The sequence below is a fragment of the Dipteris shenzhenensis genome, chromosome 12 (genome assembly GCF_047967505.1).
Source record: "Dipteris shenzhenensis isolate YYH24624 ecotype China chromosome 12, Dip_SZ_1.0, whole genome shotgun sequence".
In the NCBI taxonomy this organism is placed as follows: Eukaryota; Viridiplantae; Streptophyta; class Polypodiopsida; order Gleicheniales; family Dipteridaceae; genus Dipteris; species Dipteris shenzhenensis.
The window spans coordinates 21,908,668-21,930,738 of record NC_141607.1 but is presented as its reverse complement, the minus strand read 5'-3'; the positions used below and the strand labels follow the sequence as shown (position 1 = coordinate 21,930,738).

Sequence of the window (22,071 nt, the reverse complement as noted above, 5' to 3'; positions counted from 1 at the left end):
TGCAATAATTTATAGAGGCCTAAATATCACTAGACTTAATGTCCATGCAAAGTATTGTGCCCATTCGATATCATTTGCATGGTTAGGAACACTCTTTTTGTTGTTTTTCACCACCCATCATGCATAGGGTTTCAAAATCATCCATCAGGGTGTCTCATTCATACCTATGAATCTTTGATGGGAAAACTACTTTTTGTGGCCTGAATTTATTTCTCTTGACGTCTGTTGCAAAGTGTCCTGACCATTGGATATGATTTTCATGGTTGGTGTCACATTTTTCCTTGTTTTTCACCACGCGTCATGCATAAGGGTCAAAAAGCACACATTGGGGTGTCTCATTCAAATGTTGCAAGCCTCATATGGGAAATAGAATTTATAAGGGATTAAATATCAGCTACTTTAAGCTCCATGCAAGTGACATGCACGTTATATATCATTAGCATGGCCAGGGGCACAATTTTTCTTATTTCTCACCACTTGTCATCCACACAAGGGTCAAAAAAGCTATATTGAGAGGTCTCATTCACCCATGTGAGTCTCCGATGGGCATGATGATTTGTGTGGTATTCAATATCACCCACTTTAGGGCCCATGGAAAGTCTTGTGCCAATCAAATATCATTCGCATGGTCAGGGATGCATTTTTTCTTGTTTTTCACCACCTATCATGTAAAAGGGTAATGTTACATTGGGGTGTCTCATTGACAACATGTGCCCATTGGTTATCATTTTCATTGTCAAGGATACATGTTTCCATGGTTTTCACCACCAATCATATACAAGGGTTAAAAATCACGCATCAGTGTGTCTAGTTCAAACTTGTGAGTATCTGATCTAGGAAGGATACTTTGCCAAGGCCTTAATATCACCAAATTTAAGGGCCATGAAAATTAGCGTGCCAATCGAATATCATTTTCATGGTTAGGGATGCTATTTTTCTACACTCGTTCATGCAAAAGGCTCAAAAATCATGCATCAAGGTGTCTCATTGGAGCTTGGGAGTCTCAAATCGGCATGATAAGTTTTGCGTACCATGAAAAGTATCATTTGCATCGTTGAGAATGCAGTTTTCTTGCTTTTCACCACCCATCATGCACAAGGGTTAAAAACACACACATCAGGGTGGCTTCTTCGAGCGTGCAAGTCTTGGATGGCCATGATAATTTCTTCAAGACTCAATATCACCTCCTTTAGGTATTATACAAAATATCATGTCCATAGGATATCATTTGATTGATTGGGGACACATTTTTTTATTATTTTTCACCACTCATCACTCACAAAGTGTCAAAAAAGTTGTGTATCGGGAGGTCTCATCCACCCATGCAAGTCCATAGTAATAAATCTCATGAAACTTAAGGCTTTTACAAATTATCATGCCCATGTAATACCATTTCAGCGAGGATGCATTTTTCCTTGTTTTTCACCACCCATCATGCATAAGGGTAAAATTTAAATCATCAGGGTATCTCACATAAACTTGCAAGTCTCTAATGGACACGATACTTTTCATGGGACTTAATCTTACCATTTCTAAGGCCCATGAAATGTATCGTGTCCATAGGATACCCTCTGCATGGTCGGGGATACATTTTTCATCGTTTTTCGCAACTCATCATGCACAAGGGTTACAAAACAATCATCGGGGTGTCTCATTCAAATGGGCCATACTTGTGTGGGCACAATACTTTAATTGAGCCTCTATCACACCATTATTAAGGATTTTGCACAATATCACACCCATCAGATATCAATTGCATGGTCAATGATGTATTTTCCCTTGTTTTTTCACCACCCATCATGCATAAGGGTCAAAAAGCACACACCAAGGTGTGTCAATATTTGATAGGCATGGTACTTTTCATGGGCCTTCATCTCACACACTTTAATTCTCTAGTAAAGTATCATGCGAATATAATATCACTTGCATGGTCAAGGATGCATTTTTCTTATTTTTCTCACCACCCATGATGCACAATGGTAAAAAAGCATGTGTTAGGGTGTCTCATTTGAGTCCGCGAGTCTTTGATAGACAAGATTCTTTTACAAGGAATCAATAAAACCTAATTTAATACTTGTGAAAATGTTAACGCCCATCAGATATCATTTTCATGGTCAGGGACAAATTTTTCCTTGTTTTTCACCACTTGTCATGTACAAGGGTCACAAATCACGTATCAGAATGTCTCATTTGAATTTGTGAGCATTTGATGGGCACCTTACTTTGTATAGGCATTAATATCACTATATTAAAGGCCCATCCAAAGTATTGTGCTCATCATATATCATTGGCATGTTTGAGAACCCTCTTTTTCTTGTTTTTCACCACGCATCATGCACAAGGGTGAAAAATTACGCATCATGGTGTCTCATTAAGACCCACAAATATCCAATGCACATGCTACTTTTCATGGGCCTTAATATCTTTCTATTTAGGCCTTGTGCAAAGTATCCTTCCCATTGGATATTATTTTCATGGTAAGGGACACATTTTTCCTTGTTTTTCACCACCCATCATGCATTAAGTTCAAAAAACAAGATAATGCGCAAGAGGTGTACCGGCCTTATTCACCTATTGCTGACCGTGAATGTGAATGGGTGCATTGGCATACCAGGGACTTGTTAGCTGCTATGCATGGTGGTGATAGCCTACCATACAGACTCACCTAGACTTGGACTCGATGCTTATGTGGAATGCAATGGAGACGAATGTCGAGTAGTTGCACAGTGTGTCATCAGCCAAGTAGAGCACGTGCTGAGTTTGTTCCTCATCCTGGTTGGCAAGGGTGCACCGTGGGGTTCACATGGATGGAACTCCTTTGAGGTAGGGTATGCAGGTTCGTGTGTGGCTGTAACTGATGTGGAAACAAGTTCTTGTGGTACTACGACCCTTATTGTAGTAGGTGGGTTATGTCCTGGCAGCACTGCAGGTGCTCTCATGAGTAAGACGTCCTTTGATGGCATGCACATGAGCCTTGAGGAAGGTTCTTGTGTAACTACCTGTGACAAGAGTGGGAGAGAAGGAAGGAGTCTCACTTGCAGCTTTCCCACATACACAATGGAGGAATATACACAAAGGTGAAGGTTGAAAATAGTTTTCCTCTTCTTAGTTGTGAAATCTGAAAGAACTCTAAGTACAAAAGAATAGGTGAACCCTATATGTGGGTCTCAAACCAAACTCAGCTAACTAAGGTGGCATACTAACTGAGCCACTAACTAGAGTACATAAAGATAGCTATCATCCAGCTATTATTCATGGGCAGTGTACCAACCGCATCTGCAGCTAACAAGTCGGTGACATAAATGCACAATGGTCACCCTAGCATATCACGAGTGGAGCTCGATATCTCAACACTAACCCTCGAGCTCAATCCCAATTCCTGTACACCAAGCAGGTCTCTGAACTTGCGCAGCCTCTCTGCACCCAATGCCTTCATGAATATGTTAGCTACCTGATCCTCTGTGCTGACATAAACTAGATCAATAAAACCTACTAGAACCTTCTCCCGCACATAGTGATAATGCACCTCAATGTGCTTTGTTCTAGCATGATATACTAGGTTATTTGCCAGGTGTATATTGCTCATGTTGTCACAATAAATGACAACTGGCCCATCTGTAGACTGATGCATATCATAAAGTAGCTTATGCAACCAAGCTACCTCACATGCAGCCATTGCTGCACCCCTGTACTTAGCCTCTGTGCTCGACAAGGCGATTGTAGAATGTTTCTTGCTGCTACAAGTGACTGCAGCATTCCCAAAAGAGAACATATGTCCACTTGTACATCGTCTATCAGAAATACTACCAGCCCAATCAGCATCAGTGTATCCATGCAACTGTATCTAAACCCCAATCTCATAAAATAGTCCATACTGCAATGTGGAATTCACATACCTCAGTATGCTAGCCGCATCCAAATGTGGTTTCCTTGGAGCCTGCATAAACTGACTTACCAACCCAACAGCATAGCTCAAATCTGGCTTGGTAATAGTCATATAAATCAAACTTCCTACTATGTGTCTGTACATAGTAGGGTCTTCCAGAAGCTCACCTGCATCTGTGCTCAACTTCACATTCTGCTCCAAAGGAATTGAAATAGGCTTATAGCCTGTCATCCCATATTTGGACAGCATGTCCAATCCATACTGGTTTTGCAAGAGCCATATCCCACTTGTGGTTCTAATCAACTCAATGCCCAAGAAGTAACGCAGCTCTCACAAATCCTTCATCTCAAACTTCTGCTTCAATAGCATTTTCACATGAAGGATATCTTCATCACTATCACCTGTGATGATCAAATCGTCAACATAAATGACAAGTAGCATAATGCCTTTCTCTGTTTTTCTCACATAAAGTGGGAAATCTGCATTGAAAATCTGAAAGCCAATAGTGACAAGATATTGTCCTATCTTGTCAAACCATGCTCTGGGTGCTTGCTTCAAGCCATATAAGGCTTTCTTCGACCTGCAAACAAACTCAGGATGAACAGCATGAACATAACTTGGTGGCTGCTCCATATAAACCTCTTCTTGCAAATCACCATGCATGCAAGAAAGCATTCTTTACATCCATCTGATGTGAAGACCGTCCCTTTGATGCAGCCATAGCAATGACTGCTCTTACGGTTGCCATCCTTGTAACCAGACTGAATGTTTCTTCATTATCAATGCCATATGTCTGTGCATACCCCTTGACAACTAATCTTGCCTTGTATCTGTTCACAGAACCATCTGCATTGTGCTTCACCTTATAAACCCACTTGCAGCCAATTGTATTCTTGTCTTTAGGCAAAGGCACCAATTCCCATGTAGCATTTGCTTCTAAGGCATCCATTTCTTCATCCATGGCTTTCTCCCATTTTTCTTTTTCCATGGCTTGCTCAAAAGAAGTGGGTTCTGGTTCATGTATCACTTTGACCATATAGGCATAGTGAATGGCTATAAATCCATCATATTTTAGCCTATCCACAGGATACCTAGCTCTGGTAGACCTGCGCAAAATAGGCTCACTACCAGGTGCTCTCAAAACATCCCTTGTCTTTCTTAACTCTAGGTGTAACAACAGAAGGAATTCCCAACTCATCATCAAGGCTCTGTTTTGAGCCACTGGATTCACCATCCACATAAGAGTGACCTACATTCACATCAATCATGGGCTGATCTACTTTCTCTTTTCCTTTTCGTGATACTTGCATACCACTATCTGCATTACTTTGAGGAGATCCTCTCGATCTCAACCTGCCTGTCCATGGTGAAGTATGTGAACCATTGTTAGAGAACACTAAAGGTCCACTAATATTTTGTGATTGCTGCTGTGAATTCTGTGTAGCATTACCATTTTGTGCATCTACATCATCAATCACATTTATTGGTTTATACCAGCTGCTCATCTGATAAAAAACATCTCTGCTCATTGTAAACTTACGAGTAGAAGGGTTATAGCATCTATACCATATCTGCTACAAAGAATAACCAATAAAGATGCACTTCTCAACTTTTGGATCCAACTTGGATCTCAAGTCATCTGGCACATGAACATAGGCAATGCAACCAGAAACTTTCAAATGAGCAATATTTAGTGTCCTACCAATATACCTCTCCTCTAGCGTCATGCCATGTATTGCTACAATGGGAGTCATGTTCATTATGTAGACTGCTGTAGCAACTGCTTCAGCCCAATAATAATATGGCAGGTCTTTTTTGTTGAGCATGGCATGAGATACCTCTCCAATATGCCTGTTTTTCCAAGTCCATTTTGCTAGGGGGTATGACTACATGAATATTGCTGCTTTATGCCATGCTCCTGTAGGAAACTTGCAAACTCATTTGAGAGGCACTCTCCCCCTCCATCTAACCTTAGGCATTTTATTTGCAGGCCTGTTTCTTTTTCAACCATAGCTTTAAAAGCTTTGAAATGCCCAAACACTACACTTTTCTTTTTCATAAAATACACCCAAACTTTTTAGCTGTAGTCATCAATAAAAGTGGAAAAATAATGACAACCTCCAATAGATGCAGCTTTAATAGTCCACACATCAGAGTGGATTAATTCTAGTGGCCTCTTACTCTCTTGAACATGTCTAGGAAATGGTCTCCTTGCCTGTATTCCAAATTGACACGCTTCACATACCTTATACATTTTTGCAACCTTGAACTTAGGCAATCTTGCAACAATATTTTGGGCCTCCATTAATTTAAGTTGTTGTACATCAACATGACCAATGCATTTATGCCAGATATCAATATCTGCAGCTACACCGGTCCCATGTGCAAACATTGCTGCACTCAATTTAGGCATGTCCACATCCAACGTAAACATCCTGCCTTCTTCTTCCCTTTTTCTATCAAGCAACCTTTAATTTTCATATCCTCAACAAAGCATCCATGAGGATTAAATCTGACCTACAAGCCCTGCTCAACCATTTGATCAACAGAAACCAGGTTCTTGTGATATTTGGGACATGAAATATTTTTCCATCCTACATAGACAAAGGAGTTTTACCAATCTGCACAATAGGATGTGCAGTATCATTACCAGTCTCCACAAATCATGGTCTTTCCATTTTCATTGCATCCTGCATCCATTCTGCATGACCTGTCATGTGGTTTGATGCACCTGAGTCAACATACCACACATCATTGCTTTCTTTTGCACTTGTCACAGAATTGGTGATGTGCTGCACCATAAACAGATGCTCATTTCTGTCATCACCTTGTCTACTACAGGATGCATAATTGCCTTGTTGCAATTTTCGAGTCATGATGTCATTCTACTTTTTATAGTAGTCTTTAACCATATGATCCACTTTACCATAGTAGTAGCATTCAACATTGTTGTTTGCATTTTGGCCTCTTTGCCATCCACCATGACCTCTTTGGCTCCCCCTGCCTCTAAAGTTACCATGTCCTCCTCCATAGGACTGGTTTTCTTGAATTTGCTGCATATTCTGATTTTTGCCACGGCCTCCAAATCGGCCTGCTCTACCTTTGCCTCTACCTCTTCCAGCATTTTAGTAGAATATAGCTTCTCCTTCCTTCTCTTCCACTCTCTTCACATGGTATCAGAGCTTCGTTCGTGGTAAGGAGCTCAAGAAAGCAAATCAAGTTCAGTGTTGCTTTCCATTTTTTTGAGTTTGGGAGCAAATATCTACAGGTAGCACAGTCGGAAAGTGCTGTGCGACCACTGTTTTGCAGGTCGGTGAAAAGTTATCGCAAAAATTACATCGTATGCCTATTATCGCAGAAATTACATCATATCATAGAGATATTGGGAGTGACAAAATCATTCTTATTGCTTGTTGATGCATAATCGTCACTAGGAAGTGACTGTGTGGTCAAATACCACTCTCATCAGTTTTGCAGATTTGCCCTTGTGAGGCAGTTGTGTTTTTTTGTAGTGAAAAAATATTTTGCAGTGTTCTATAATGGCGTCTGATGCTCTTTCATAAATTGTCACTGAAACACTTGACAAGAACAACTTCCAAGCATGGAAGTTTAGAATGACGAATTTCCTTAAGGGAAAAGGCTATTGGGAGTTCATTACTGGAGCTGAACAAGAACCAGTTATTCCTAATGTTCCCAATCAACAGGAGTTGCAGGCATTTAAAGGCTGGCATGAGAGAGCCAGAAAATTTATTACTAGCTGTCTATCAGTATTTCAAATTCTATGATTGTGCATATTCAGGATGCAAGCACGTCGAAGGAGGCATGGGATACTTTAACAAAAATGTATAGCACAAATACGCAAGCCAGGAAAATGTAGCTCAAGCAGGAGTTGCATAATGTGCAGAGAGAAAATATGAGCATCAATGGCTACCACATGAAGGTGAAGAAATGCAGCTTTCTCACATACACGATGGGGGAATATACACAAAGGTGGACGTTGAAAATAGTTTTTGTCTTCTTAGCTGTGAAAGCCAAAAGAACTCTAAGTACAAAAGAATAGGTGAACCCTATGTGTGGGTCTCAAACCAAACTCAGCTAACTTAGGTGGCATACTAATTGAGCCACTAACTCGAGTACATAAAGATAGTCTTGCCTGTAATTGTTGACTCTGTGCCAACATGGACTCATGTAGAAAGAGAATGTGTTACAACTTTTACATATGACTTCTACATGTAGAAAGAGAATGTGTTACAACTTTTACATACGACTTCTACATGTAGAAAGAGAATGTGTTACAACTTCTATATACGACTTCTACATGTAGAAAGAGAATGTATTACTTCTACATATGACTTCTACATGTAGAAAGAGAATGTGTTACAACTTCTACATGTAGAAAGAGAATGTGTTACAACTTCTACATGTAGAAAGAGAATGTGTTACAACTCCTACATACGACTTCTACATGTAGAGAGAGAATGTGTTACAATTTCTACATGCAGAGAGAGAAGCTCTTCAACTTGTATAAATACCCCATAATGGAATGAAGCCCACACTCTTTGGGGCATTGTGTTGAGTTCTACTTTGGTATTCCAAGCAATTGTCTTAAGTGTCAGTGCTTCCTTGCACTCCATGTCCAAAAGCATGTCCTAACCTTGCCACTCCTCCTCCCCTCTCCTCCAACCTTGCAACCTATCCTCTCCCTCTCCCTCTCCTCCTCCCTCCTCCTCCTCCCTTCACCTCCTCCCTCTTCCTCCTCCTCCTCCCTTCTCCTCCTCCTCCTCTCTCCTCCTCCCTCCTCCCTCCTCTCTCCTCTTTCCCCCATGCTCGGGGGTTTCCATTTTCCGAGCAGAAATCCCCGAGCGGCGAGCGGCATGTCAGAGAATATGGCCGAAAACATTGTTCTTGGACCTAAATGTAGTACATCACGTCACCAATATTATTCCAAGGAATATGTATATTTGGTATTTAATTATTCAATGTGAGGGAGACTCTGATCGTAATATGTTTAAAACACATGTACCAAACCCAACAATATTACAAGATAACAAAAATATCAAAGAACCAGCAGTTAAAAATGTCAGGGAATCTTTCATTGTAATTATATGTTTAAAACACATTTACCAAACCGAGCTATATTATAAAATGACAAAACGGTCAAAAATTACGCCATGTAGACACTAACTCAGTTGCACCATTCACATAGTGACAATTTGAGGTGCAGCATATAGCCACAAAATGGTAGCGCAAAACTATAGCAGAGCGAAAGACCCATGCAGACATGTCATGACCACAAAGAGTACACAAAACCACAATGTGGTGAGCAGTGCCTCGACACAAAATGTTTTCTATCCATAGAAGACTACAGTAGTAGGTACGTATGTCCACATCATGGGATTCTTGAAAGTGCATTGTAAAGCTCTTGTTTTGTCATTGATGCTTGGTGGACCTCTTTGTGATTTTCTGCATCTAGACCCAAGTACTGCAATAGTATGTAGTAAATGTGCTTGCAAGGAATGTAACGATCCAATCTTCCAGACCTAAATAGGAAGTCTTCGCAAGTGCAAGATGGAAAAACAGATATGGTCACTGTATATTGAAGCCCCCTCATGCGAGACCCAGTTGTACCAACAATAAACTCCACGTGCTCCTTAGGCTCCACCTCATTCACATGAAGCACCTCACATTCCATAGCCCTTGCTGAATCCATCCTTGCTTGCATATCTTTACTTATTTTTTTTCTAAAGACAACTCTCTGGCCCTCTCGAAATTCAGGCCTCGCTTGATTCTCCAAATGTTTTTTATGGCCCTGCTCAAATTTCCTTGACCCTTTTTGAAGTGGTTCTTCCAGAACAAATCCTCCTTCTATAAGAATATGCAACTCTTCCAAGCTGATATTAGTTCCTTCAGCAACCTTCCACTTTGCTGGCGCTGGTTCTTGCAACGCCTCAATTGCTGTTGTTGGATTCCAAGAGTGGTCCACGCTATCCCCACAGAACCAGATCATTTGTAACTTTACACCTATCGGTGTTCTAATCCTCCCAAAAAATGAAGGTGCAGGGACTCCCAAAGCTCCTTTTCTTCCATTTGAGTCAATTAACTTGTTACACTTCCCCCCCCTTCGATGTAGATACCCTTGGCAGCGGACTTGACTCCTTGCTTGCGTACGTCGAATCGCCCACTTTGTCTGATGTATTTGCACCTCTGCCACACCTTGTTCACAACCATCAAGATTGTTATTGTCAATCACAATTGAACCTGAATGTCTTCTTCTTGGCACTGGTGTGCTAACTGTTTGATACTCAGGTCTGTGGGAGTCATCTTTATGGATTGCAGGGGACATGGATTTTGGTCTTTTCTTCCGTACTGTTCTAATATCTCCAAGGTCAATCCCACCTTCGTGTGCCACTCCAAGTTCTGTAGCCACATCATTTGTAAGGTCAATGAAATTTCTTTTCGAATAGGATTTTTTACTCCACATAGATTCTCTTCTTCTCAATTTTTGCACTGTCGGACCTTCACCAATATGTTTGCCTCTCATGTAGGATCCTTGTTTACTACTTTGCAAGATTGCTACAGTCATGTCAGTGATGCATGCATCATACAACGACACATACTTGACGCCATTGTTTGTGCTCAACCAACTACCATGGATTGATTCAGACAGGTTAGTCCTAGGAACAAGGTAACGTTCTTCAGCCTCCATCTCCTACACAAGAATAAGAAATCAACTTTGGTAAGGAGGAAGCAGTGATGCAAGATTTTAATGGATTAACAATGTTAAAATTTTCAAGTCACTCACTTTCAAAATGTATTCTCCCCAGTGGTAAACTCTTGAGTGCCACCACATGAGCCATGTCTGAATAAAGTGGATGTTGCCCTCGATTGCATGACCATTTTCAAGCCATTCACACAATGATTTGAATGCATGCATGGCAGCCTCCTTGGTTGGAGAATTCTTCCATTGTCTACATCTCATCTTGAACTCCTCTTGGTCATGAGATGGGATGCATTTTGTAGCATGCTTATGAAGATTATCCTCCCAATGCCACAAACAAGTGCACTCCTTTCCCAGCATCACATTCTCTGGGCCCCCATTAAAGACAATCCTAACAGCCCTCCAATTTGCCTGAGCTTCATCCCCCATGAAACCATGAAACTGTGCTTTATGAAAACCTTGTTTCCCCATGACTTGGTTCAACAATTTCCAAAAAATCACCTGACTCTCTGTGTCCTCACCTTTGAAATCACCAATGGCTATTGTTTGGAGTTCTTGAAGATGAGGGTTGTAAACATGGCAAGCCATGGTTGACCAACCTCGAATCCTCTTCACATGATCAAAGCAAACCCAGCACTGCCCAAGCTCTCCATTCGGTCGCATCTTGTTGACTAGGTCCACACTAGAACCAGGACCCTTTGTAGACATCTTGAAAATGTGGCATCTATTGAAGGATGAAAAAGATAACTGTCCTAGGAAAACAATACTTTGGATGTATTCGTATCTACTCCTTGACTTCAATTCCAAAATACTATCAAGGCTTTGTTCACCTCCACCCTTTTGTTCATCCACATCCTTCTTCCATCTAGACACCCTACACATAGGCACAGAAGTGAACTTATTAAAATCAAAGGTAGGAATTGTGCATTCAAGAAGAAGAGTAATGAAAAAGTACTGAACACCTCACCTCTTATTGTCAAGCAAAGGCTCCATCTTTTTTAGCAACGAATCCAGTTCAGTGTCAGTCAAGGGATTGGATTGATCCTTGTTTGGAATGATAGCTTCCAACACCATCTCTTCAGCCACCATCTTTTGCAAAGCCTTAGGCCTAGAAGGATGCTTACTTCCAACCATTTTATAAACCTTTCCTTTCAACTCATCCAACTCACTCCTAGATGATCCCTCTGCCACCAAATGCATATGAAAACCAATGTGAATCGCACATCTACTCACTGGATGCTCCATGGTGTCTCTTGGAAGACATATGTACAATTTGCAAGGACAGCTGGCAATGCAAAGTGGACTAGTCTTGCAATGATAGCATTTGAGAGTACCACCTGTGACTTGATGGATCTCTGGAATCTTTATTAATCGCCCCTTCCAATGACTCTCATTTCTAACACCTGATCTCAAAAAGAAAGGACACAACTTACTATCACATTGCAATCGACCTGCACATTTCCTCAATCTAACTATCCCATTGAAGCTAGAAATATTTGTTGTAACATCCTCACTCCAGACATGACCATCAAACTTGTTTTCCAATCCTATTGTCTTTTTGCTCCTGGAATGTTGGAGGCAGCTCGAACAAAATATTTCCATCATATGACTTGGGTAGCTCCTTGACAAATTTAATTGAAGAGACCATTTGAAAATAACTAAAAAGAGAATTAGAAGCTGGCAATTCACGTAACAAGTCAACGACACTGTGGAATGGCTTATCTTTGTCTCTTTCTGTTGAAGGTAATCTATCCCCAGTCACAATGAACTTATTTCCGAATTGAATGTCCAAGGTATATTCCCTCCCATCTCCTCTCATTGCAAATGGCACTTCAAACATAACCTCTTGCTGTGACACATCCATACACTGGTGAATCCTGATGGTAGAAGAAATCAAATTGAAGACTGAAACTATTTCATTCTCCTCAAGCATGCATACACCATTTTGAGCAACCTTTTGTAGCAACAAAATGCCATTCTCGTCATGAAGCATAGCACTACTCTCCATTTCCATTAAAAAGCTCTTCCTTTTATAGAAGAAGCTTCAAAATCTGTGAAAGCAATGGCAGTAGACTGTAGAAGTCAAGAAGTATTTACCGTGCAATGCCCCATAAATAATGTCGAGAAAGGAAGGGAAAGTTTTTGAAGGTGGAGATACCTCACATGCTAGGGAAGTTCAATGTTGCCAAAGCAAAAGAACAAGAACGACTGCACCTCACAAAAGTAAGTGGTAGAGGTAGTATTGAACGTGAAATAGGCACATCAAATGCTATGTGGAGCTACCCAAGAAAAAATGATGGTTGAACATGGAGGCAGGTGCGAACAGAGCTATGAAACTTGGAGCCAAGTGCTAGAGTAGTGATTCAGTAATGACAGTTCTTCAATTGCGTGGCACTCATGAAAGGAGGGGGAATAGTTATAAATGCCATGAAAGGTGGTGGAGTAGTGATATAGTAACGCGAGCTCGAAAAGTGTGTGCCACCAATGAAAGGATGGGGTATACTTTTAAATGCATGCATTCTTCTAAATTTTTAAGGGGTTGTAAAGAAAACATTTTAAGGGGGTGACTAAAAAACATATTATAATGCATGTCTTGCAAAAGATATATTACAATGTGAAAGATTGATCACATATAACTGCATAACTACTAAGGAATATTTATCTAATGATGTAGAAAATGCTATTTTTTAAATCTATCAACTTTGCATTTAAATAAAATTGTCTCAAAACTTAGTGTATGCCTTGCCATGCTTTTGTTTAAATATTATATTTTGATATCATAAATATTTTATTTCAAATTATGAAAAAAAATGAAATTCATTTGCATTGATAGTTAATCCAAGACACTTGTAAAATTTAGTATAAATCATTTTTGAGATTGAGAGAGATAGCATTCCAATATGGATGTGAATACAATGTCCATTTTTCAGATTGAGAGAGATTTCCTACCGTGCTCGAGCACTGGATTTGAAACCATCAACCTCGAGAAACGCCCATGTCAAATCTGTGATTTCCTACCGTGATGGAGTGGACCTCTGCCATCCTCTCTGCCATTCGATACCTCTGCCATGCGACAAGTGGTCTTTGGAAACGGTCGGTCTCCAAGCGCTTCCTGGTGCCACTTCTGCTATCTCTTCTCTTGGCGCCACTGGCATCCGTTTCCACATTTCTGCCTACCTCAGGAACTATACGTCTCCGCCTTCATTGGAGCGTGGAGATATGGAGGAGAGGTGAATAGCAAGGCCAAAGAGCGAGGTAAGAACCAAGGTCCCGAGCTCAAGCTCTCCCATTTTTTTGGTTCGTTGTGAAGCGTGAAATCCGTTCATCTCCAAGGTTCATGGTTCGTTCATGATTGGTTCATCTCCAAGTTCATGGTTCGTTCATGATTCGTTCATCTCCAAGGTTCATGATTCGTTCATGAGGATCCGTTTGCCAGCTCCCAAATTCACAATCACGACTAGTCCCATGGAAGACAGACGTGTAGATTTTCGCTTCACTTAAGAAACAATCACGTAGGAAAAGTTCACGTAGGGCTCGTAGGAAAAGTTCACGTAGGGCTCTATTGAAGGAAAAAAAGGGAGGCCTCCAAGCTCCGTGAGGGCCTGCGCTGGCGTGATTCACCTCTCCACATATCTCCACGCTTCAAATCACCAACAAGCTCGGCCGGAAGTCTGCAATTCGAATTTCTCGTATAGTCTCAGAGATGGTGCATTGGTTCGTGATGGGAGACGACAACACTCTGTTTATCCCTGAGAATCTTGTGAGTGTCCTCTCTAAATATGATCATCGTCAGCACTATTCTATCGGCAGCAGCTCCGAGAGCCATCTCCAGAACATAAATTTCTCTTACAACATGGCATTCGGTGGGGGTGGGTTCGCCAATGGATAGCTACAGCCGTTCATCAACGCCAGGAAACCGGAAGAACGGAACTATTGTTTTCCGAGGACAACGTGTAGTCGGATGATATCCCTGCCACCAAATTAACGCCAGTCAAGCACACGCAAACGAGAGGCCTGTGCAATAATTCGGAAGGGTCAAAAATAGGATTTCTTCAGCCTCTTGTACCCAGTGATGACGTAAATTAAACGCCTGCTTGGCTGCCCCGTCTCACTGCTCACCAAACTCCTCGGACTCCTCCATAGCTCCAATTCCCAGAGCCATTTCCGCTTCCGCTTTCCCAGAGCCTGTCATCTGAGAGCCATTTTCGCTTCCGCTTTCTCGGAGAGCCATTTCGGCTTCCGCTTACTCTCACAATAGAACCCTCGCAGAATCCCACAATTTGGCAGTACAAGTGGCTACGAAATGCGGGATAGGGGAATTAACTAGACTAGAGAGAACAGAGAATGTTGGAGACCAGAAAACCGGAAGTACCTGCGCTTGCCTTAATCGATCTTTTCTTCCTTTTCTTCCTAGCTGCTGCTCCGTCTCTCCTCCCTTCCGATCTCACCTCCCGCGCTTGCAACAGTAACCACCCCGCGCTTCATGAGCTAGTAATTGAAAGAAGAGACATCGCTCCAGCTTGTTTCGCTCCAGAGAGTAGAGCTAGACCTTAGCTTGCACGTAGAGACCACCTTCTCCGGTTTTTGGATTCGTAGAGCTTCTCGGAATAACGCTGGTAAGCAGCACCTTGGCACTCGTTGGCACTCTTGCAGCTTCTATCCCCCCTATTCCGCTGGCGGAATAGGGGGAGATAGAAGTTAAGAGGACTCGATATACGTTAAGAGATAGGCGCTACAGCTTACAGTCCCGCGAGATATCGATATAGATGCATCGTTATAGTTTTTGCTGTCCATTACATTTATATGCATTGCAATAGTTTTTGCGAAAAAGAGGTAGAATGGTAGGAAGAAATAGCTTCTATTCACACTTGCAGACTGGCTTGAGTCACGATCCAGTGACAAGGTGCGTACTCATTCTCTTGCTGCTAATATATATATCTTGAATATGTTTTTTTCAGTCAAGAAGGGTATTTGAAAGTCTTCAAGTACTTATTTCTTTGTCTTTCTCGATCGGCCATATCGTCTGTTGTAAGTTTAGCCCCGCAGAGTGCTGTTCTTGTGAGTCTCTCTCCCCCCTATTCTGCCAGCGGAATAGGGGATTTGCATTAGGACCACTTACCTCCTTCAAGGACGTTGAAGGTCGATTGAAGTACTTATTTCTTTGTCTTTCTCGATTGGCCATATCGTCTGTCGCCAGTTTAGCGCGGCAGAGTGCTGTTCTTGTGAGTCTCTCTCCCCCCTATTCCGCCAGCGGAATAGGGGATTTGCATTAGCATTACTTACCTCCTTCAAGGACATTGAAGGTCGATTGGTGCATGCGCATTGGAAGAACCATGGTGGATGTTGTTTGGGCCTTGGTTTATTGTTGTGTTGGAGCCTTGGATGTTGTTTGGGCCTTGGTTTGTTGAAGCCACTATAGGCTTTTATGGATGCCCCTTTCTTGAAGATTTAGTAGCTCTAGCATGCTTTTCATAGGGAAGCTGGCCTTGAAGGTATGCAGCACTGCAGAGGAGATAGAGAGTCTGACATTGAAGGTATGCAGCACTAGAAGAGGAGATAGAGAGTCTGCCATTTTGGGTTGAGAAAGCTTTTCACTGAATCTATCCCCCTTATTAAGCAACCTCTTAATGTCACTCTCACCCTATTCCGCCGGCGGAATTGGAGATTGTATAGTTTTTGGAATGCACTTGATAGGAATCGTATAGTCTTTTTAATGAAAGGAATACATCTTTTGATGAAATGAATTTAAGAGAATGGAGACTGTTAGGTTCCTTTTTGCCATTAGTATCCTTGCATCTCAAGCATCCAAGCAAATTGAAGATCACTTGGAAGCTATGTCAATGCTTCAAGTTGATGTATTAGGGGATTCCCATTATAGTGAAGAATATTGAAGATCACTTGCATCTCAATCATCCAAGAATATTGAAGAATACTCAAGCTCATTGCATCTCAAGCATCCAAGAATATTGAAGATCACATGGAAGCTTCAAGATTATGGCCTCCCTACCATATTCCGCTGGCGGAATAGGGGGAGAGGCAACACTATATCACTTGAAGGCTACATATCATTTGGCTAGTGCAGCTGATAATGTCCAACCGGGCTTGAAGTTGATGGCTTCCTTTCCCTATTCCACCAGCAGAAGATGGGAGAGGCAACACCATTTTAGTGTTCTATGCATCCTTGATGCCCTCCCCACCCTATTCCGCTGGCAGAATAGGGGGAAAGACTTCATTATGATATGAGAGAGACCTTGTATCTCTAACATCCAAGCATGTTGAAGATCACTTGGATGGTCATTCTTGGTGTATCAGCCACATGGATATGTGCAAGTATATTCTTTTGAAGACATCTGCAACTACATGTAGACTGTTGTAACTTCCCATTGCTTCAAATGCTCCAACTGTAAACTCTTTACTTTCATAATTCTTTGGTTGCTATGTCAATAGTTAATCCTTACTTTACTCCAATCAATATATGCAAGTTGTCATTTTGGATATTGGAGATTTGAATTTGTGGGGGCAATGGGACAGAGGTCCTAGCTCCTTAGGAATTTCTCCTTTTGTAATTTCAATTGGGTGAAATAGGGTTGTGCATTAGTTTTTTCCCACACTATGGTTGCTCTTTGATGTTCTTATGCTCCTATGTCAATACATGTTCTTGACTTTCTTGAATCTCTCTTTGCAGAGTGTTGGTTGGAATATTGGAAACTGAATTGTTTTTGGTATCAACCCAAGGTCCAAGATTAGCAGGTATTTCTCTTTTGGTTAGTTGCATTCTTTGATTCATTGTTCATTCAATGGCTTGGTTTTACTCAAAGTACAATAAAAAATGAATGGTGGCTGAGATGGGGCTGAGATCTAATATCCAATTTTCTTTTGTGTATGCTAGAAGTCATGACTAGTAGGTCAGGAAAGAGAAAATCTACAATAGGTGGACAGGCTGCTGGTAAGAAGAAAAAAACTACAAAAGAAAAAGAGCAAGCACCAACAACACCATCCCCCACATCTGCTGACACACAAGCCAAATCTCCAAATGCAGAGGAGGTTGAAGAGATGTCGGTGGAGAAAGAGTCTACTAGCAAGAAGGACAGTGGAAAGGCTAAGGGTGATACGGAAGGTGATGAATTTGTCCCTGAATCAATGGATAGTAATGTTGGAAGTGATTTTCTTGAGTCCATAACTGTCAATAGAGGAATGGTTCTCCCCGTATCCCTTTGTACAGATTACTTATCAACCCTAAGGTGAGACAACTTAGGAATGACCTCTCCATTCTCAAGAGAGCATTTGAGATGGAGGGATATGTCCCTACAAAGGTGTCCTTTATTATTTCAGTTGGGATGTCTAATGGGACAACCAAAGAGGTGGATGATGGGATAAGAGCTTCATGGGACAAGCATTGGCATGCTGTGAATGATGAGTTTGAGCATGAGCTTCAACAAACTCCTGCATGGAAATTCCTGTCTTGCAAGATGTTATATGTGTGGGAGGGAAACCATCGAACTGCCTCATGGATGGAGAGCATTGGGGAGGTCTTTGTTAATAACAAGGCAAGGCATATCAGGATTCATGCACATATTATAGCTCCAGAGCCTAACAATGAGTTGAGGTTGATTGCAGCTTTACAAAGGTTTAACTTGTGAGTATCATCTTTCTTTCTTCCACTAGTTGTTTCAAGGACATATTTCTATTTTCAACTTTAATGCTAAAACAAATTCCATTGTCCAGATTGAATGAGGAGGCAATTGTCACAACAAATCTTAAAGATTACTTGTATCATACAAGTACACTTGTTAGTTGTGATGCACAAGTATTTCTAGAGGATTTCACGAAAGAAGAAAGGAAAAATATTGAGGTTGTACGGCAAAAGGAGATTGGTCAAGGAAGAAGGGTTTGGTATCCCCTCACACAGGCTATTCTTGGTCGCATGGTTTATGCTGTGAGTTCTTATACTTTCTACCTCATGCTTTCTTTCCTTTTGCTTTTGTATATAGTTTGAATTATAGCTTTGTTGCATACTTGCTTTTGTAGGGCAAGTGGAAATCTGATTTTGAAGCAGCTTGTAAGAAGCTACCTCCTGGAATGGATAAAGATGAAAGAGTTGTTAAAATAGCTGGGATTAAAAGAACAGTCACTCAAACATATAGGAGAAAGGTGCACAGGGTGAGTTTGTGCATTTTCCTTTGTCTAGTATTGCTATGCATTGCTTTCAAATGTCACGCTGAATTTCTTTTGTGTGGTTTTCACAGATTTTGTCAATAATAAATCCTACACATGGCAAAGATTGGTTTCACAAATTATGGTCCTTGCCATATGAAGACACAACCGCTAAAATTACACTAGACAAGTTGTATCAAGTGGCCATTGCTTCTTGCAGCAAGGCTAGGCAGCTTTCATTATTGTCTTTACTTGGGTTTGATTTGAATTTGAAGAATAGTTATGGAATGCCAACAAGTGACCATGCCTTCATTGGGTGGCTTGCAAAGGAAGTTTTTATGGACCAGGTTCTTGAAGAGTGTCATAGGTTGTTGTCACAGGTTCAGGCTTCATTTGTTGGAGTTTCTTCTTTGGAGTTGCCAGAGCATCCTACACTATGCGAATATTTTGAGGATATTGTGGCAAGACATCGGAGTGATTTGTATGAGCCTTTTGCATCCTTCATGTCTGTGGCTACCGTGCCTGCAAAACAGGTTGACCTTGTGAATGCAAGCAGAAGAGTTGTTTTTAGGTAAGCATTCATCTTTCATTGCCTAATTCTTGAATTTCTATTTCATATTATTCTTATGCTTTCAACTGCCTGGGTTTTGAATAGGTTTATTCTTCATTTGCTGGACACAAAAAAGATACAAACCATTCCATCTATTTGCAAGGCATGGACAGTGCTCAATCCTCCTACCTATTGCATGTACACACATAAAGTCTTTCGTGAGGACATGACTGCAAAAGGAACTATAAGGCTTTCAGAGTGGGAGAGAAAGCATTGTCCATGGTGGATAGAAATGAGTAGTGGAAAGTGTGTAGAGGAGGAGGCATTAATGCTAGAGAGGTATACTTTTCATGTTTGTTATTTATGTGCCTCTTGTTCTTAACTAGTTTTTTATGATTGACTTGCTCCATGGGTTTCTTGATAAGGCATTCGAAAGGTCAATGTAAATCTGATTCTGGATCCTCTGGAGACATGACCGAGGAGCAGCGTAAAAATCTCGAGGACCAACAAAAGATGTTGGTGGAGAAACAAAAGGAAAATATAGGGAATCCTGATCCTGCAAAACCAGGGAGAAGGAAGAATACTGACTTGGATGGAGATGGTAAGCTGAAATATCTTTATTGAAGTTTTCCAATTCCTTTTAGTCTAGTATTGTCATTTGATATGCATTATGTTTGCAGATACTCCGGAAGTTCATGACTCTGGGATAGTGAGAAAGCCTTTCTCCATTGAATTTATTTGGGTTCCATTGTCTTTTTTGCCACGTTGGAAACATCCCCTCATACCTAGGAGTTGGGTAAAGGTATGGGAGTTTGACTATATCAAATTGGGCAAAGAGATAGTGCAATCACAGCTTGCAAATGGATATCAAGAATTACGCGATTTTTTTGCACTTCTACACCAACAAGGGAAGAAACGAAACTCTAAACAATGCACATGGAGTGTGGACTGTTGCATTGTGGATCTTCCCACAGGGTATGCTACAAGTGGTGGAGGAGAGGTTCCACCTTGGAATGTTATCTCAGAAGATCATATCTCCTCTTCCTTGGCCATTGCTGCAGCTGTGATGGATGACAATGGGTGGACTTTGGTTTTCTGTTCTCCATCTACTCTGCCTACTGTGGAGCGCTATGCAGTAAGATTAAAAATGGAGGTGGCTTGCAGGTAAATTTATTGTGTTGAACACTTCATGAAGTCTTGCGAGTTATAGGCTAGGGTCTGATTCTGGTACATATTGTTTTGTTTCAAGCAGATGGATAGTACAAAGCATGGAACCTCAAGGCATTTCAGACACACTTGGGATTGGTGTGAAGGTGAGTCTTCAAATGTATGTTTGCTTCTACTTCTGTATCATAAATCACATAGAAATTGACTCATGCTTTTTTGAATAGTCTTATGTTTTCCATGCTATGGCTATGAGGAGGATAGGACAAAGACCCACATTTAACATGCAATCAGCAAAGGGTGTGGCCTCCATGATGAGGATGAGTTTAGATGGCAACTTGCTTCCACATTACTTGCCTTCAGTCCATCGTTCCAAAAGAGTTGGCAAGGGAGGTGCATGGCGTGGATCTCTTGAGAAGAGTCCTACATTCATACTTATGTTCTTGGAGATGTTGTGTCCTCCAAATGGTTCCATTCTTGAGATGGGGGCAGGGATAGGACCAGGATTGAGGGCTGCACTCCACTCTGGTCGCCCTTGCTTGGCAATAGACAATGACCCAGAGATATGTACTGGACTACTTCCAGGAGTGGTGGATGCTATTTATGCAGGTGTGGGATTGTCTACACAGCAGCATATGCTCATGGACGTCGATGCTGAGGAGGAAGAAATCAATGTTGCTGTGCCATTGGACTAGTGAGTAAAAAATGTTGTTCTTTATTTTGAATGAATACCTTTCATTTACGCATGTAAGGGAGTTTTAGAGTTTCATTTTGAAGTGAATTGCCAACTTACGCAGAGAGTATGGCCATGCACATGGAAAGGAACGACAAATCATATAACTATGAGTTGAGGGAGAAGAGGAGACGACGGAGTTTATTTGTGGATGACTCCGCCGATGAGAATTAGTTTATGGTTATACTTTATGGTCTACTAGACATTGGTGCTATCTCATATACACGATATTTATTTTTGGCTATCGTTTTGATTCTGAAATTTTGTGACATTATGCGTATGAGACAATAGTTTGGAAAACTTTTTTTGGGTGCACTCTAGTTTATTAATGCGCAAGTAAAATCTACATTGGAGGTATAGATTGTTTTGGCTTTTGGAAACAATCTTGAGCTTCTATTTTGTTGGTTGGCATTATTTAATGTAAGATTCTATGATATGCATTCCTTTTCCTTCATACGTTGTCACTCTTACTTGTTATATTACCTGCATCTGGTAAGCTTGTTGCATGTGGTTTGTAAAATATCACTTGGCGGCTTACATATAGATGAGCAAGTTGAAGTGCACACGTAGATTTATTGGTCGGATTGGTTCATTGAAATTCAAAATTTAAATTACGCTTGTGGGTTATAATTTTTAGTGTGGAATCCTGGATTCATGATCTGGATTTAATGTTTTTTCGGTTAGGAATATACTGGGCAAAACTTCCACATCTGGTAAAAGTTTTGTGCAATATGTTCAAACCTTGTTCATGGATGGAATCACATACATCAGTGGCCAACTTAGTTGAATAGTCTACTTTGGGTGTGAGGAGAATAGAGAAAAATAATAATGAATTTAAACATATATATGAATGTTCTGAAAGATAA

The 22,071-nt window shown here is 41.0% G+C and overlaps 1 protein-coding gene across 1 annotated transcript; it reads left to right on the top strand.

Moving 5' to 3' along the window:
• Positions 1–14,948: 14,948 nt before the first annotated feature.
• LOC147895976 (uncharacterized) lies at positions 14,949–21,391 on the top strand. The gene is made up of 12 exons (XM_087382190.1): positions 14,949–15,141; positions 16,080–16,138; positions 17,795–18,240; positions 18,330–18,540; positions 18,633–18,764; positions 18,851–19,138; positions 19,532–19,647; positions 19,734–19,909; positions 19,989–20,472; positions 20,558–20,621; positions 20,700–21,166; positions 21,250–21,391. Exons 1-12 carry the CDS (start codon positions 14,949–14,951, stop codon positions 21,377–21,379), a joined length of 2,766 nt encoding a protein of 921 aa, XP_087238316.1. The 3' UTR covers positions 21,380–21,391.
• Positions 21,392–22,071: the final 680 nt, after the last annotated feature.

What these genes read in the sequence shown, in the direction of transcription:
- LOC147895976 (XM_087382190.1), top strand. Translation starts at nt 14,949, where the DNA reads ATGTTGGAGACCAGAAAACCGGAAGTACCTGCGCTTGCCTTAATCGAT. An exon ending in TTGGTCGCATGGTTTATGCT is followed by an intron (nt 18,541 to 18,632) that starts GTGAGTTCTTAT and finishes TTGCTTTTGTAG; the next exon opens with GGCAAGTGGAAATCTGATTT. An exon ending in AAAATGGAGGTGGCTTGCAG is followed by an intron (nt 20,473 to 20,557) that starts GTAAATTTATTG and finishes TTTTGTTTCAAG; the next exon opens with CAGATGGATAGTACAAAGCA.